The sequence below is a fragment of the Piliocolobus tephrosceles genome, chromosome 21, assembly GCF_002776525.5.
Source record: "Piliocolobus tephrosceles isolate RC106 chromosome 21, ASM277652v3, whole genome shotgun sequence".
Classification (NCBI taxonomy): Eukaryota; Metazoa; Chordata; class Mammalia; order Primates; family Cercopithecidae; genus Piliocolobus; species Piliocolobus tephrosceles.
The window spans coordinates 41,455,324-41,472,352 of record NC_045454.1 but is presented as its reverse complement, the minus strand read 5'-3'; the positions used below and the strand labels follow the sequence as shown (position 1 = coordinate 41,472,352).

At 55.0% G+C, this 17,029-nt stretch overlaps 2 protein-coding genes across 3 annotated transcripts in view; both read right to left on the bottom strand.

Annotated features, from left to right (window-relative positions):
- RGL3 (ral guanine nucleotide dissociation stimulator like 3) overlaps positions 1-7,451 on the bottom strand; it is a 25,376-nt gene extending 17,925 nt beyond the window's left edge. Inside the window, exons 1-5 of one of the 2 annotated variants that reach the window (XM_023188761.2) lie at positions 7,369-7,451; positions 6,796-6,909; positions 4,708-4,931; positions 4,484-4,540; positions 3,527-3,738 (exon numbers count right to left, since the gene is read on the bottom strand). In XM_023188761.2, the coding sequence (XP_023044529.1) occupies positions 3,527-3,738; positions 4,484-4,540; positions 4,708-4,931; positions 6,796-6,909; positions 7,369-7,401 (640 nt within the window). In that variant the 5' untranslated portion in view covers positions 7,402-7,451. The remainder of the gene's footprint in view (positions 1-3,526; positions 3,739-4,483; positions 4,541-4,707; positions 4,932-6,795; positions 6,910-7,368) is intronic. The other variant, XM_023188762.1, reaches the window with a different exon arrangement.
- A 1,226-nt stretch (positions 7,452-8,677) lies between these two features.
- Positions 8,678-17,029, bottom strand: part of CCDC151 (coiled-coil domain containing 151) — a 15,560-nt gene continuing 7,208 nt past the window's right edge. The window contains exons 2-11 of the mRNA XM_023188716.2: positions 14,053-14,223; positions 13,863-13,964; positions 13,626-13,751; positions 13,324-13,446; positions 11,925-12,077; positions 10,777-10,937; positions 10,547-10,703; positions 9,752-9,907; positions 9,201-9,285; positions 8,678-9,020 (exon numbers count right to left, since the gene is read on the bottom strand). Of these exons, the coding sequence (XP_023044484.2) occupies positions 8,908-9,020; positions 9,201-9,285; positions 9,752-9,907; positions 10,547-10,703; positions 10,777-10,937; positions 11,925-12,077; positions 13,324-13,446; positions 13,626-13,751; positions 13,863-13,964; positions 14,053-14,223 (1,347 nt within the window). The 3' untranslated portion in view covers positions 8,678-8,907. The remainder of the gene's footprint in view (positions 9,021-9,200; positions 9,286-9,751; positions 9,908-10,546; positions 10,704-10,776; positions 10,938-11,924; positions 12,078-13,323; positions 13,447-13,625; positions 13,752-13,862; positions 13,965-14,052; positions 14,224-17,029) is intronic.

Below are 17,029 nucleotides of genomic sequence, written 5' to 3'. Positions count from 1 at the left end.
TGTGTGTTCCCAAAACATTTATGTGTGAACTGACATAAGCCTGGGATTTGTTTTAAAATCATCCTGAAATTTTTTTTTGTGAAATTGATTATCGTTGACGATAGGCGATGGATGTCTGAATGTTCGTCATGCTATTCTCTCTACTTTTGTATATGTCTGAAATTTTCCATAGCAAAAAGTGAACCCAAAATAAAGTTCTTAAAATAAAATAGATGAGCATGGTGGTCATCTACTTTCTTCTAAACTACATGGTGCAAGTGTAGTCTTAGCTACTCAGGAGGCTCACTTGAGCCCAGGAGTTCAAGTCCAGCCTGGGCAACACAGCAAGACCCTGTATCTAAAAATAAAATTCATAGTAGGGTGCGGTGGCTCACACCTGTCATCCCAGCACTTTGGGAGACCAAGGCGAGCGGATCACAAGGTCAGGAGATCGAGACCATCCTGGCTAGCATGGTAAAACCCCCGTCTCTACTAAAACTACAAAAAATTAGCCGGATATGGTGGCACACACCTGTAATGGGAGGCTGAGGAAGGAGAATCACTTGAACCCAGGAGGCAGAGGTTGCAGTAAGCCAAGATCGCAGCATTGCCCTCCAGCCTGGGCGACAGAGCAAGACTCTGTCTCAAAATAAAATAAAAATAAAAATAAATAAAATAAAATAAAAAAGTGTGTCCCAGAGCCTAGCACATAGAAGGTTTTAAACAAGTGTTAATTTTCTCCTCTGACCTCAAGGAAACTAGGGCAGCACTTTCCATAGAATTCTCTGCAATGGTGGAAAAATTATCTAGCTGCTCTGTCCAGTGTGGTGGCTAAATACTCAAAATGTGGGTAGTGGGATTGAAGACTTGAATTTTTGCCTTTGCTTGACTGGATTTTGGAAAAAAAAAAAAAAGAAAAAAGTGGGCCAGGCATGGTAGCGCACGCTTGTAATCCCAGCACTTTGGGAGACCAAGGTGGGCGGATCACCTGAGGTCAGGAGTTCGAGACCACACTGACCAACATAGTGAAACGCTGTCTCTAATAAAAAGACAAAATTAGCTGGTGTGGTGGCAGGTGCCTATAATTCCAGCTACTTGGGAGGCTGAGGCAGGAGAATCTCTTGCGTCCAGGAGGCAGTGTTGCAGTGAGCTGAGATGGTGCCACTACACTCCAGCCTGGGTGACAGAGCGAGACTCCGTCTCAAAAAAAAAAAAGGCCAGCATGGTGGCTCATGCCTGTAGTCCCAGCAATTTAGGAGGCCGAGGTGGGCAGATCACGAGGTCAGGAGATTGAGGCCATCCTGGCTAACACAGTGAAACCCCGTCTCTACTAAAAATGCAAAAATTAGCTGGGCGTGGTGGCGCACACCTGTAATCCCAGCTACTCAGAAGGCTGAGGCAGGAGTATCACTTGAACCTGGGAGGCGGAGGTTGCAGTGAGCCGAGATCATGCCGCTGCACTCCAGCTTGGGCAACAAGAGCGAAACTCCATCTCAAAAAAAAAAAAGGTAGGGTCAGGCACTCAGGCACAGTGGCTCACACTTACAATCCCAGCACCCTGAGAGGTTGAGGCCAGAGGATTGCTTAATCCCAGGAGTTTGAGACCAGCCTGGGCAACATGGCAAGACCCCATCTCTAAAAAGAAAAGACCTGAATTTTATTTAATTTTTTTTTTTTTTTTTTTTTTTTGAGACGGAGTCTTGCTCTGTCGCCCAGGCTAGAGTGCAGTGGCCGGATCTCAGCTCACCGCAACCTCTGCCTCCTGGGTTCACGCCATTCTCCTGCCTCAGCCTCCCGAGTGGCTGGGACCACAGGCGCCCACCACCTTGCCCGGCTAATTTTTTGTATTTTTAGTAGAGACGGGGTTTCACCGTGTTAGCCAGGAGGGTCTCGATCTCCTGACCTCGTGATCCGCCCGTCTCGGCCTCCCAAAGTGCTGGGATTACAGGCTTGAGCCACCGCGCCCGGCATTTTATTTAATTTTAATTAATTTAAATAGTGACGGGGCTAGTGGTCACCACATTGGACTACGGAGCTCTAATGACTTGGAATCAGCTGGAGAAATCATATATATATACACACACACACACACACACATACACACACACACACACATATATATACACACACACACACACACATATATATATATATATATATATGCCTTCATATATATAAATAACTGAGACTTTGTCACCAGGGATGGAGAAGTAGCTGCTACTTTGTAAATTGAACAGGAATGTGGCCACTATAATCTGGAGATTAAGCGACGGGGATTAAGGATAGAGATGCTTTTGTGATGCGGATCAGATCAAACACAGATGGTTGAAAGATGATACTTCCTAAGCAGGATGCAATTATTCAGCAAACTAATCTGTGTTGTTCCTGCCCCTGGGGACAGAGCTGGGAGCAAGAACAACAGGTCCTCCTCTCACGCACTCACAGTCTATGAGATGAGCAAAAGCCAATAATCAAGTAAGGAGGCTGCGCATGCACAATGACTCATGGCTGTAATCCCAGCATTTTGGGAGGCCAAGGCAGGCGGATCACTTGAGTGTAGGAGTTTGAGACCAGCCTGGGCAACATGGCACAATCTCACCTCTACAAAATAATTAGCTGGGCATGGTGACATGCGCCTATGGTCCCAGCTACACAGGAGGCTGAGACAGGAGAATGACTTGAGCCCAGGAGGTGGAGGTTGCAGTGAGCGGAGATCGTGCCACTGCACTCCAACCTGGGTAACAGTGCGAGACTGTGTCTCAAAAAAAAAAAAAAAAAAAAAATTGAAAAAAGAATTTCAAAAATAAGAAAAATTTTACAGCCTGGGTATAGTGGCTTGCGCCTGTAATGGCAGCACTCTGGGAGACCCAGAAGGGAGGATCGCTTGAGCCCAGGATGTTGAGCCTGCAGTGAACCATGATGGAGACATGCACTCCAGCCTGGGCAACAGAGCAAGACTCTGACTCCAAAAAAAATAATAATAATTAAAGACAAGTATCAAGGCAATGGTATGCAGCTAGAAACACAGGCATCCTGACCCAATGGCACCAAGGAGGGAAAAGTATTAGACATGTGCTAATACTTCGAAGATTTTTTTTGTTTTAAGATGGAGTTTCGCTCCTGTTGCCTAGGCTGGATTGCAGTGGTGTGATCTCAGCTCACTGCAATCTCCGCCTCCCGGGTTCAATCGATTATTCTGCCTCAGCCTCCCGAGTAGCTGGGATTACGGGCATGCGCCACCACACCTGGCTAATTTTGTAGTTTTAGTCGGGACGGGGTTTCTCCATGTTTGTCAGACTGGTCTCGAACTCCTGACCTCAGGTGATACGCCCACCTCGGCCTCCCAAACTGCGGGATTACAGGCGTGAGCCACCACGCCTGGATGACAAAGAATTATTATCCCCATTATACAGATGAGGAAATTGAGACTTAGAGTTAAAAACCTTGCTTAAGTTTTGCAGCTCTGAGAGGGGAGAGAAAGTCTGCGTGGGAAGAAGCAGGCAAGAAAGGCCTTCTCAGAACACGACTGGATCCAAAAACCCCTCACCTGTCCACACCTGAGGTGACTCCTCTTCCTGCTCTCGTTTAGCCTCCTCCAAAAAATCTTCCAGAAGCTTCTCTGCTTTTCGAGCCTCAGCGCTCCCTGGGGCCGCCCAGCCCAGAAAGGTTCGGATACTGCCCAGGTCCGAGTGGGCAGGGGGGTCTCGGAAATCCTGAGGGTGGTCCTGCAGCCAGGAGCCCAGCACTGACACCACAGCCCTGGCCAGAGAGGCAGGGTCTCAGAACTGGGTACAGAGTAGGGGACCTAGAATGTGACTCCTGTAATGTTTTTTTTTGAGACAGAGTCTCACTGTGTCACCAAGGCTGCAGTGCAGTGGCCTGATCTTGACTCACTGCAACCTCAGCCTCCCGAGTAGCTGGGACTACAGGGGGGTAGCACCACGCCCAGCTAATTTTTTTTTTTTTTTTTTGAGATGGAGTCTCGCTCTGTCACCCAGGCTGGAGTGCTGTGGCCGGATCTCAGCTCACTGCAAGCTCCGCCTCCAGGGTTCACGCCATTCTCCTGCCTCAGCCTCCCTGGTAGCTGGGACTACAGGCGCCGCCACCTCACCCGGCTAGTTTTTTGTAGTTTTTAGTAGAGACGGGGTTTCACCGTGTTAGCCAGGGTGGTCTCGATATCCTGACCTCGTGATCCACCCGTCTCGGCCTCCCAAAGTGCTGGGATTACAGACTTGAGCCACCGCGCCCGGCCTTTTTTTGTATTTTCAGTAGAGACAGGGTTTTGCCATGTTGGGCAGGCTGGTCTCTAACTCCTGACCTCCAGTGATCCACCTGCCTCTGCCTTCCAAAGTGCCGGGATTACAGGAGTGAACCATCAAGCCCGGCTAGACTCCCAGTCTTTTATTACCCAACCTGCAATTTTCAAAACCCCAGGCCAACTCTGCTAACCTTTGACCTCCGGGATTTCCCTCCCGGCACTCCCCTATCTGGATGAACGACCCACCTCAGGTTCTTGTTGAAGCTCAGATCTTGTACCGCTGTCTTCTTCTTGATCTCTACCCTGGGAAGAAGTCCCCCAGCAGGTGAAGAAGGGGGAAGCTAGAGGGGCTTAGGAAGAGGGCTCTGGATTCGGGAGGTGTTTCCTGGTTCCACACCTGAGGAGGTGGAGGGGGGTGCCCAATTGGGGGTCTAGGGTGGGGAACATGGAGGTTCTGGTTCACTACTGACCCAGGAGGTGGGGGCGGTGGCATTGGTGGCAGCAGAAAGCTCAGCAGATGGGCAGTGGGAACAAAGGTCCGGTAGGTGGCCAGGAAGGCGGGCACAAAGCTGGGGTCCTGCTCACGGTCTCCAGACACCAACTCTCCCACCAGCCGTTCCAGGCGCGCCGCCCTCAGCACCCTCACCTTGCTGGTTCGATAGTGGAGGAAGGTGTTGGCAATGGGGCTGGGGGCCTGCAGGAGGGGAGAGGCGGCCATGAGAGAGCAGGAGTGGTCCTCGCAGCACCCCTTCTCTAATCACATCCATCACTATCACCACTCTTTTTCTTTTCTTTTCTTTTTTTTTGAAACAGAGTCTCGCTCTGTCGCCCAGGCTGGAGTGCAGTGGTGCGATCTCGGCTCACTGCAAGCTCCACCTCCCAGGTTCATGCCATTCTCCTGTCTCAGCCTCCTGAGTAGCTGGGACTACAGGCGTCTGCCACCACACCCGGCTAATTTTTGTATTTTCAGTAGAGACGGGTTTTCACCGTGTTAGCCAGGATGGTGTTGATCTCCTGACCTTGTGATCTGCCTGCCTCAGCCTCCCAAAGTGCTGGGATTACAGGTGTGAGCCACCGCGCCTGGCTTTGTTTTTTTTTTTTTTGAGACAGAGTTTTCACTCTGTTACCCAAGCAGGAGTGCAGTGGCACAATCCTGGGTCACTTCAACTTCCGCCTCCTGGGTTCAGGCAATCCTCCTGCCTCAGACTCCAAGTAGCTGAAACTACAGGCGCACACCACCATGCCCAGCTAATTTTTATAGACAGGGTTTCACCATGTTGGTCAGACTGGTCTCGAACTCCTGACCTCAAGTAATCTGCCCACCTTGGCCTCTCAAAGTCTCCCAAAGGACTGGGATTACAGGCGTGAACCACAGTGCCCAGCCCTTAGCACCATTTTTTTTTTTTTTTTTTTTTTTAGACAGAATCTTGCTCCGTCACCTAGGCTGGAGTGCAGTGGCGTGATCTTGGCTCACTGAAACCTCTGCCTCCTGGGTTCAAGTAATTCTCTGCCTCAGCCTCCCGAGTAGCTGGGATTACAGGCACCACCACGCCCAGCTAATTTTTTTGTATTTTTAGTAGAGACAGTGTTTCACCATCTTGGCCAGGTTGGTCTTGAACTCCTGACCTCACGATCCACCCGCCTCGGCCTCCCAAAGTGCTGGGATTACAGGCGTGAGCCACCATGCCCAGCCCCTAGCACCACTCTTGCATGTGATTCCTCTGACTCCCGGCTTCTTGGAGTTATTGTTTTGGTTTGGCTTTTTAGAGACAGGGTCTTGTTTTGTTGCCCAGGCTGGGGTGCAGTGGCACAATCATAGCTCACTGCAGCCTCCAACTCCTAGACTCAAGCAGTCCTCCTGCCCCAGCCTTCTGAGTAGCTGGGGCCACTGCTGGGCATCACCACGCACAGCTAATTTTTTTATTTTTATTTTTATATAGAGAGAATCTTGCTGTGTTGTCCAGGCTGGCCTCGAATTCCTGGCCTCCTGCCTTGGTCTCTCAAAGCTCAGGGATTACAGGTGTGTGCCCCACACCCTGCCCACTTGAAGTTACTATTCCTCCCCATCCACAAATATCTCCTGCAACCTGCCCTGGAAACCCTCCCTCTCCCAAGCCCTGTCCCCTCCTCCCTCCTCCCACCCCCACACATACACCCTTGTCCACCCCAGGCTTCCCTCAGCCCTCTTGTCGCGCTTCACTGGCTGCCCCCCCCGCCCCCCCCCCGCCACTTCTAAACCAACCCCTTTCCACCTTCTAGCCCCGGCCCTCTAAACCTGCCTTTCCTAACCCTGTCGTCCAGTTCTGTCCTTACCAAGTTGTCCCCAGGCTCCTCTCGGGAAGTGCGCGGCCATCACCTGGCCCCATCCGATTCCCTGGATCCTCCCCCACTTACCTGGCTGCCCCCAGGCCTCTTTCTACCTGGTCGCCTCACCTGGTCGCCTCTGAGCCCCTCCCTTCCTTCCCCCCACTGCATCTGGCGGCCTGTGCTCGGCTCTCCAGCTCCGCCCTCACCTGGTCGCTTCCGGCCCCGCGCCACCCACCAAACCCCCTCCTCACCTGGCTGCCCCCGGTGCCCTCCGCCGGGCTCAAGCGCTGACTGCGCTGTCGCCGCAGGGAGACACTGTACACCGCGCCGTCCTCGGTCTCTTCACCCCAGTCCTGCAGCGGTGCCTAGACGCAGAGGCGGACTCAGGGCACCAAAGGGGCGCAGGTCCTGGGGCCTCAGCCTCCTTGGCGGCTTGGACTCGGGCTGAGTCTTGCTGCTCCATCCCCACGCCCCTTCCCAGCCAGAAGCTGCGAGACTCGGGCTGGGGTCCCAGGCTAGTACCCTCCTAGCCGCGGGTCCCCTCCTCCCAGGTCCTGAGGACATGTGGTAGCATTTGGGGATGTCCCAGGGCCCCTCCTCATAGAACCTGTCTCTAGCCCTTTCTGCCGACTGCGCTCAGAGACTCGCGCCCCATCCCTAAGAGGAAGTAATCGCTTCACTGGGTCAAGGGCCGTGAGTCCCCAGGAGGGGACTCCAGGGGAAGTTCAGATGGGAGCAGATAGCGTCCGACGGGAGGGCACTTGGAGTTTCTGGACCTGCGGGTCACCAGGAATGCGGGGTCCGGGGATCCCTTGTCCCCTTACCAGGGCCAGCTCTTTGCCTGCTGTGCGCTCCATGGCCGGCACCCGTCCCTCTCAGTGGCTCCGCTGAGTGAAACGGAACGGCCGGCGGGTGGCGGGCAGTGGCCGGGCGCTGGGGCCAGAGGGGCGGGGCGGCTGAGCTGCTGGGGCTGGGCGGGGCAGGCCCTACCCAGCTTCTGGGTGCCTCCAGCTGGACCCCGCGCGAGCCCAGGAGAGGTCCTGGCTCTTCCGCTGGGTGCCTATCAATCTGTACCCAGGAGAAAGCACACATCTATCCCCATTGGTACCCCCAGATGTGGGCGAGTTCCTGTGTGGGGGCAGGTGAGTGTTCCCAGACCAGAGTCCTCTGTCCTCCAGTGGAAGAGGCTAGCTTGACCAAGCGTGAGGGCATCTTCCACTTTTTACTATTATTGTTATTATTTTGGGATGGAGTTTCATTCTGTCACCCAGGCTGGAGTACAGTGGCTTGATCTCAGCTCATTGCAACCTCCCTCTCCCAGGTTCAAATGATTCTCTTGCCTCAGCCTCCCAAGTAGCTGGGATTACAGACGTGTGCCACCATGCCTGTCTAATTTTTGTATTTTTTGTAGAGACGGGGTTTTGCCATGCTTGCCAGGCTGGTCTCAAAATCCTGGCCTCAAGAAATTCACCCGCTTCAGCCTTCCAAAATGCTGGGATTACAGGTGTGAACCATGGCGCCCAGCCTTATTATTTTTTAGAGACAGGGTCTCACTCCTGGTGCTGAGGCTGGAGTGCAGTGGCTTGGTCTTGGCTCACTGCAACCTCCACCTCCTGTGTTCAATCTATTCTCCTGCCTCAGTCCCCCAAGTAGCTGGGACTACAGGCACGTGCCACCATGCTCAGCTTTTTTTTTTTTTTTTTTTTTTTTTGGTAAGAACTGGTTTTCACCCAGGCTATTCTGGAACCCTTGGGCTCAATCGATACACCCAGCTCAGCCTCCCAAAGTGCTGGGAATACAGGTACGGGCCACTGCACCCCGCTCTTATTTTATTTATTGAGACAGGGTCTGGCTCTGTGGCCCAGGCTGGAGTGCAGTAGCATGATCATAGCTCACTGCAGCTTGAAGCTCCTGGACTCAAGTGATCTTCCCAATTCAGCCTCCCCAAATACTGGGATTACAGGCGTAAAACCACTACATCCGGCCATCTCCCATTTTTAAGCCCCATCTGCGTCACCAGCTGATGGGAGTCCTCGCGACCCAGGTTGGAGGAGGCAGAGTCTGTGGCCCTGGGTTTTCAGGGACAGCCATCTCTTGGGTGGTGCAGGGTCAAAAAGAGATGAATGCCAGGGGCATGGTCAGTAACCTTTATTGCGCAACTCTGAGGCCAGGGCAGACCCGGCTGGGGAGATTTACTGTGGGAATGTCTGGCCCGGCCCCTTCCTCCCCTCCGGGTGCCGCTGGCCACCTCAGCTCCCTGTCCGGGCCGCGTTCAGCCCTTGAAGGGGCCCCGTGGGGCCTGCGCTAGACCCAGAGGGATCGGGAGCACCGACGGAGGCCGCCAGGTGGGTGTCAGGGCGACTCTAGGTCCTCCGAGAGCGACGGTGCTTCTTGTGGCTTTCAATTAATTTCTGGGAACGGATCTTTAGCGATGCGCGGGTCACTACCTCATTGTCCTCCTCCTCACTCTCTTCATCTACGGGGGGTGGGGGGATGAGCAGGGAGCGACGAGGGATCCAGGTCCCCATCCCTGGCACCCCTTCCCTTTACCACCCCACTCCACCCCCACTTTGGCCCTGAGCAGGGTATGGGACAACCTCCTGCTCCCCAGCTTGGGGCCCTAACCGCACCCCTTCATCCCCCCTCCCATACTGACCAAAAAACTTGTCCTTGGGAGTGGCAAGGGGCAGGGCGATGCGCGTGTTGTATTCGGGCAGCCTTCCCTCTAAGCTGGCGAGGAACTAAGCGGGGAGGGGAAGTGAGAGAGGCAGGTGGGAGGGGCCAGGGGCCACCGAGAAATCACGTTCCCCCTCCTCCCTACCCCATTCCGAGATATGCCCTGGTTCCAACTGGAGACCATTGCCCACTTCCATCCTTCCTTCAGCAGGCACCTTGATACCCAGCTTCACCTCCTCATCACTCAGGTCCGCCCCTGGTCTCTGGGGCCCTGCATAGGACTCTCCCATCCCAATCCCCCAGCCGCGTCCTCTAGCCTCCCGGGACCCGCCCGCACCTCGTCTGGTTTCTTCCCTCGTGGCTCGGGCTCACCCCTAGCTCGTCAAACCTCACCCATTGTGTCCCCGAGATCCCTTCCTGGCTGATCAGCCTGCACTCTGGTCTCTCGAAGTGGCCCCCAGTTCCCCGGTTTTCCGACCCAGCCCCACTACTCCTAGATCTCTGGAGCTCTGCCCCAGGGCTGCAGGGCACCTCGCGGTCAGCGACGTGGCGCAGCATCTCCTGCACGTCGTGGCTCCCGAGCTGCGCCTGCAGTTTCAGCAGCTTTTCCTCCACGAGGCCCAGAAGGCTTGGCAGATAGTTATCTGCCTGGGGATCCAGCTCCCTTCCCGCGAAGCGGCCGTCCTCCTGTGGCCAAGGTAGAGCCAGGTCAGCCGAGAGGGGTGGGGCCTATTGGAAGGCTCAACCCAGGGGCGGGGCTTTTCTCTTGGGAGCTGGGCCTAGGAGGTAAGGGCCCACCTACAGGGGCCATCCTAGCCATTGTGGGCGGGGACTTAGATCAAGGCCAGGTCTGTGATGGGGGAGTCTCTGAACTCTAGCTCTATATGAAAAGGTTTCGGGGACGCCTCTTGGGGACAGTAAGGATTCGAGGGAGACCATTGTGGGATGGCCTCCTGAAGAAATGGGCTTCTGCTGCGGGCAGGATAGGGCTTCTGTCTCGGGCTGCTCCAGAATTGCAGATAGGTCTCCGAGGTTTTCGGGGACAGGGTGGGACTTCTTTCCCTTGGAGGCGGAGCTTGAGATGGGACAGCGGCTCTGAAGTCTTGGGCTTCCTTGGGGAGTGAGAGCTTCCCCAGGGAGGTGGGGCGGGGACTCTGAGGAATGGGGTGGGGCTTCCCCTGTGGGCGGGGACTCTGACGTCCGGGACAGAGGATGTAGCAGGCTAGGTTCTCCAGGGCAGGCGGGTGTGGCAGGAACCCCCGCTTCGTGGCTGCGCCTCTTTGGTCCCGTGTGGGCCTGGTGGGGCTTCCCCCGGGCGGGGCCTACCACAGTGATGTGGACCAGCTTGCTGGCCAGGTGCTCCAGGCTGTCCTTGGCCACTTGCATCGCCCGCAAGGCGCGCTCCAGCTGGTCCTGGGCCTCGGCGTGCCGCCGCTCCTCCTTCTCCAGACGCTCCTGCGCCTCGGCTTGCAGTTTCTGCTGGCTGCAGGGAGCCAGGAGGTCACCCCGGGGGCTCAGCCCGCCCCGCCGCCCTCCCCAGGGCCCTGGCGCCTCACCTCACCAGCGTGGCCTCCCCCGAGTACTTGAGGTCTTCCAGCTCCCGCTGAAGTTGTTGCTTCTCCTGCTTCAGCCTCACCAACGTCTGCTCATTCTCGTTCTTGAGCGTCTCCAACTGCGCGAAGGTGTCGCCCTGGGCCACGAACCGCCGCACCAACGACTGTGGGCCACCCAACCCCAGTCAGAGCCAGGGCCTAGAGAGGCGCAGGGGCGCTCCACCTCCTCTCCCCCACCCTGAGTCCTGTCGCACGCAGGATAGGTGGCCTGAGCTGGCGCCTTTTGCACAGCAATGTATGGCGACACTGTGGGTTGGACTCAGGGTGGCTTCAAGGGTGAGCAGCCCCGGATATATCATTTTTGCGGGGCCCTTTCTGGCCTGTATAAGGAATTTGAGTCAGCTCAAATTCAGGGGCAGCTGGACAAGCGAGCATAGCTTCTTTCCAAAAATCAACGTGCCATCAATTTCTGGCCGCGAATCTCGCCTGATCCCACAGGAAATACCTCCCTTCTTCGGAGCTATCTGCTCACAAGGCCCACATCTGGAAAGGGGCTGCGCCTCGGTGCCCCAGATGACCCCACAGGTGTCCTCCAATAGGTGGGAGTCCCGGAACTCCTCAGGGGTCGGCCCCATGGGGGGAGCAGCAGGTTGGCGAGCACCCAGAGGGGAGAAACAAGGTTGGGGTCCAGTGTTCACTGGCGGGAACCAGGACCCAAAGGGGACACATTGGTCTTAGAATAATGCAAAGAAGACGCTGTAAAGTGAGGGACCCGGCGCAGGGACCCCACTTGCCAGGATCTGAGCGGTCTACTGGGTCACAGACTACGTGACAGACACTGGAGACAGAACAAGAGAGGAAACTCTCAGTTCTCCTAGAGCTGGCATGGCAAAGGAATTAGCACAGTTCAAGAGAGAACGGAAGGCGAGTGTAGAAATGACAGCGAGTGTGGACAGTTCCTGGGGGTTTTGCTGTGAAGGGCAGCAGAAAAACTGAACGGTAGCTGGAGGGGGAAGGGATGCTTTTCAAGAAAGGAATAGGTTTGTGAGCTGAAGAACCGACCTGGCAGAGAGGGGAGGCAGGGTGTGTCGGTTTCACCAGCCTGGGCACCCCTGGGGCCCGCGGCGGGGAGGGCTGTGGGCAGAACTCACGTGCGTCTCGGCAGTGCCAGTGGCGTCCTTGACCTTGCCAAAGATCACCTCCATCTGGTACATGCTCCAGCGCTCCCGCAGCTCCTCCTCCTTGGCATGCAGGCTGTCCTGGGTGGTGTCCTCAGACTGTAGCAGTAGGTGCTCACGGTGCGTCTGCTCGTGGGTTGAGGTCAGAGCCAGGGTCAGCCCGTGGACAGCGCTTAGGGCAGAGGCTGGGGAGGGGGATCCAGACTGGGGCCGGGAGGGAACAGGGCTCAAACTGAAGGGAAGGCAGAGGGCAAAAGCTTGGGGCCAGATAAAGGCACCTGGGCAGAAAGTGGGACAAGGTCGAGCGCGGTGGTGGTGGCTATGGTTCACGCCTTTCATTCCAGTACTTTAGAAGGCTGAGGCCGGAGGATCGTTTGAACCCAGGGGTTTCAACGACCAGCTTGGGCAACATGGGGAAACCCCATCTCTACAAAAAATGCAAAAATTAGCAGGGCGTGGTAGGGCGCCTGTAGTCCCAGCTACTTGCGAGGCTGAGGTGAGAGGATCGCTTGAGCCCAGGAGGTCGAGGCTGCAGTGAGCTATAATTAGTCTGAGCGACAGAGCGAGATCCTGTCTCAAAAAAAAAAAAAAATATATATATATATATATGTATATATATGTACACACACACACACACACAAAACTACCAAAAAAAAAAAAAAATACAAAAAACCGCGCGGTGGCTCACGCCTGTAATCCCAGCACTTTAAGAGGCCGAGGCGGGCGGATCACAAGGTCAGGAAATCCAGACCATCCTGGCTAACACGGTGAAAACCCGTCTCTACTAGAAATACAAAAAAAAATGAGCCAGGCGTGGTGGCGGGCGCCTGTAGTCCTAGCTGCTGGGAAGGCTGAGGCAGGAGAACGGCGTGAACCCGGGAAGCGGAGCTTGCCATGAGCCGAGATCGCGCCACCGCGCTCCAGCCTAGGAGACAGAGCGAGACTTCGTCTCAAAAAAAAAAAACCTTGGTGAGGGCTGGATGAGTGGGGGCCCCAGGGGGCGGGGGGGGGGGGGGGGCCAATAGTGGGGGGGCGGGGCCTTAAGCAAGGGTTGGGTTAGAGGCAGGGTCAGATTTAGGACAGGCAGTCTAGTCATTTGGGAAAGGATGGGTAGGAGTCACTGAGCAAGGGGAAGGCTGGAGGCCATGTCAGAGCCAAAATGGTGCTGTCGCGTAGGAAGGGAGGGGAGGAGAGGCGGGGTCAGAGATGTGGGAGGAGTTTTTGCACTAAGTAGGGGTGGAGTCAGAGAGGGGGCGGAGTTAGGAGGAACTTAGGAAGCGGGAGAAGGCCTAGGATGAGGTAGAGCCAGGGCATGGCTGGTTTGTGCCGGGCAGGGCTGGAGTCACAGGCGCGCACCCCTGGGTGCGCCCACCTTGCGCTCCATGCGCTCGTTGTCCAGTTTCTTCTCCTCAGCACGCTTCTTGCACTCACTTATGTAGCGTTCTCGCTTCTTGCGCTCTCGAACCAAGGTCTCCTCCAGGTACTGCAGCTGGTTCTGGAGGGGAGGCAGGGGAGCAGGGAGACCAGCTGGCACCTATCGCTGCCCGCCGCAGGGTGCTGGGAGACAGATGGGGGCGGGGGCGTTGGGGAAGCTCAGGGACAGCTGAGGTCAGATTCTCAAGCTGGGAGACCGTGGCAGCTGGGCAGGATGGCCGAGAGCAAAAGGGGTGGCACCTTGGCAATGTCCCGGGCATTGAGGGCCTCTTGGTTCACCAAGTGCAGTGCCTCCAGCTCATGTTTGGTCCTCACCACCTCAGCCTCCATGGAGTCCAGCCGGTTCTCCAAGTTAAGACTCTCGTCCTGGGGCGTGGTGGGGAGGGGTTGGGAAGATGGGGCAGGCCTGTGACTGCTGTCCCTAGCTAAGCCCGCCCTCCCTGCTTGCCATCTCACCCGAGCCCTCCTAGTCCCTACCATTAGATAGGCCTTGAGCTGCAGGTACACGCTGGTAATGTGCTCGGCCTCCTGCGCCTTCATCCGGGCCTTCTCCAGGCGGTTCTCCAGGTTCCGCATGGTCTGGAGAGCAGCAGGGCTGGGCTGAGGGCCCTCCGCACTCAGTCCCTCCCACACGACCCTCTGCCCTGCAGGCCTCACCCGCCCCTACCTTGGCCACCTCGGTGTGGCTGTCTTGCACCTCCGCCATCTCCAGAAGGCGCAGGCTGTGCTGCAGCTGGAGCTCCTCCAGCCGCCTCTTCCGCAACACCACCTGGTACCGCAGGGCGTTCTGCTGCTTCACCTTCTCCCTCAGCTGGTGGTCTAGGTGCTCCAGGGCCTGCTGCAAGGAGGGGAGCGAAAGCAGGGGCCTGAACACACACCTAGCCCTTCTTCTCTTCCTTCTTCCTTATTGTGGCTTCCAGGACTCCCCTCTCCCATTTTCTACCCACCTCCCCGGCCACCCCTTCTGTGCTGTTTTTGGAGAGAGAGCACCAGGGTCTTCTCTCTGTCTATATCCACCACCTTGGTGATCTTACACGGGCTCAGGGTTCTACAAATTAAAAAAAAATTTTTTTTTCTTTCTCTTTTCTTTCCTTTTTTCTTTTCTTTTGATGAAGTCTTGCTCTGTCGCCCAGGCTGGAGTACTGTGGTGCAATCTCGGCACACTGCAACCTCCTCCTTCTGGGTTCACACCATTCTCCTGCCTCAGCCTCCCAAGTAGCTGAGATTACAGGCTCCCACCAGCACACCTGGCTAATTTTTGTTTTGTTTTGTTTTGTTTTGAAAAGAAGTTTCGCTCTGTTGCCCAGGCTGAAGTGTACTGGCACGATCTCGGCTCACTGCAACCTCCGTCTCCCAGGTTGAAGCAATGCTCCTGCCTCAGCCTCCCAAGTAGCTGGGATTACAGGCATGTGCCACCACACCCGGCTAATTTTTGTATTTTGGGTAGAGACAGGGTTTCACTATGTTGGCCAGGCTGGTCTCGAACGCCTGACTTCAGGTGATCCACCTGCCTTGGCCTCCCAAAGTGCTGGGAGTAAGCCACCTCACCCGGCCGACTTCTGGCCATTTTTTTCTTTTAAAAAAATTGTTTAGGCCAGGCGCAGTGGCTAACACCTGTAATCCCAGGACTTTGGGAAGTCAAGGCAGGCAGATCACGAAGTCAGGAGATCGAGACCATCCTGGCTAACACGGTGAAACCCGATCTCTACTAAAAATACAAAAAATTAGCTGGGCATAGTGGCGGGCACCTGTAGTCCCAGCTACTTGGGAGGCTGAGGCAGCAGAATGGCGTGAACCTGGCGGGGGAGCTTGCAGTGAGCTGAGATCACGCCACTGCACTCCAGCCTGGGCAACAGAGTGAGACTCCATCTCAAAAAAAACCAAAAAACAAACAAAAAAATTTATACAGGCAGGGTCTCGCTATGTTGCCCAGGCTGATGTCGAATTCCTGGGCCCAAACCATCCTCCTTCCTGGGCCTCCCAAAGTGCTGAGACTACATGCATGAGCCACTGTACCCAGCCCAGTTTTATTTTGTTTTGTTTTTTGAGATGGGGTCTCACCCTGTCACTCAGGCTGGAGTGCAGTGACTCGATCACGGCTCACTGCAACCTCTGCCCCTTGAGCTAAAGTGATCCTTCCTCCTCAGCATCCACAGTAGCTAGGACCACAGACACATGCCACAACACCTGGCTACATTTTTATATTTTTGGTAGAGACAGGGTTTCATCGTGTTGCCCAGACTGGTCATGAACTTCTGAGCTCAAGTAGTCCACCCACTTCGGCCTCCCAAAGTGCTGGGATTACAGGCGTGGGCCACCATGCCCAGCCTTTTAATTTTTAAAATTATTATTATTATTATTTTTATTTTTATTTTTATTTTTTTTTTGAGACGGAGTCTTGCTCTGTCGCCCAGGCTGGAGTGCAGTGGCTGGATCTCAGCTCACTGCAAGCTCCGCCTCCCGGGTTCACGCCATTCTCCTGCCTCAGCCTCCCAAGTAGCTGGGACCACAGGCGCCGGCCACCTCGCCCGGCTAATTTTTTGTATTTTTAGTAGAGACGGGGTTTCACCGTGTTAGCCAGGATGGTCTCGATCTCCTGACCTCGTGATCCGCCCGTCTCGGCCTCCCAAAGTGCTGGGATTACAGGCTTGAGCCACCGCGCCCGGCTTAAAATTATTTTTTGAGACAAGGCCTTGCTTTGTCACCCAGACTGGAGTACAGTGGCACGACATGACTCACTGCAGCCTCGACCTCCCCAGTTCAGGTGATCCTCCCACCTCAGCCTGGCGAGTAGCTGGGACTAGAGTCCTGCACCACCACATTCGGCTAATCTTTTGTATTTGTTGTAGAGTCAAAGTTTCACTATGTTGCCAGGCTGGTCTCGACTCTTGGGCTCAAGCAATCCTCCAGCCTTGGCCTCCCAAAGCCCTGGCATTACAGGCATGAGCCACCATGTCTAGACTGTGTTTTATTTTTTATTTTTTATTTATTTATTTATTTTGAGACAGAGTTTTGGTCCTGTTGCCCAGGCTGGAGTGCAGTGGCATGATCTCGGCTTACTACAACCTCCACCTCCTGGGTTCAAGTGATTCTCCTGCCTCAGCCTCCCGAGTAGCTGGGATTACAGGCATGCACCACCATGCTCAGCTAATTTTTTGTATTTTTAATAGAGACGGGGTTTTGCCATGTTGGCCAGGCTGGTCTCGAACGCCCAACCTCAGGTGATCCGCCTGCCTTGGCCTCCCAAAGTTCTGGGATTACAGGCATAAGCCACCACGCCTGGCCTTTATTTTGATTTTTTATCTTTTGTTTTTGTTTTTGTTTTTTTGAGACGGAGTCTCACGCTGTTGCCAGGCTAGACTGCAGTGGCACCAATCTCAGCTCACCGCAAGCTCCGCCTCCTGGGTTCAAGCCATTCACCTGCCTCAGCCTCCCGAGTAGCTGGGACTACAGGCGCCCGCCACCATGCCCGGCTAATTTTTTGTATTTTTAGTACAGACGGGTTTCACCGTGTTAGCCAGGATGGTCTCGATCTCCTGACCTCGTGATCTGCCCGCCTCAGCTTCCCAAAGTGCTGGGATTACAGGCATGAGCCACTGCACCCAGCCTTTTTTTTTTTTTTTTTTTTTTTTTTTTTTTTTTTT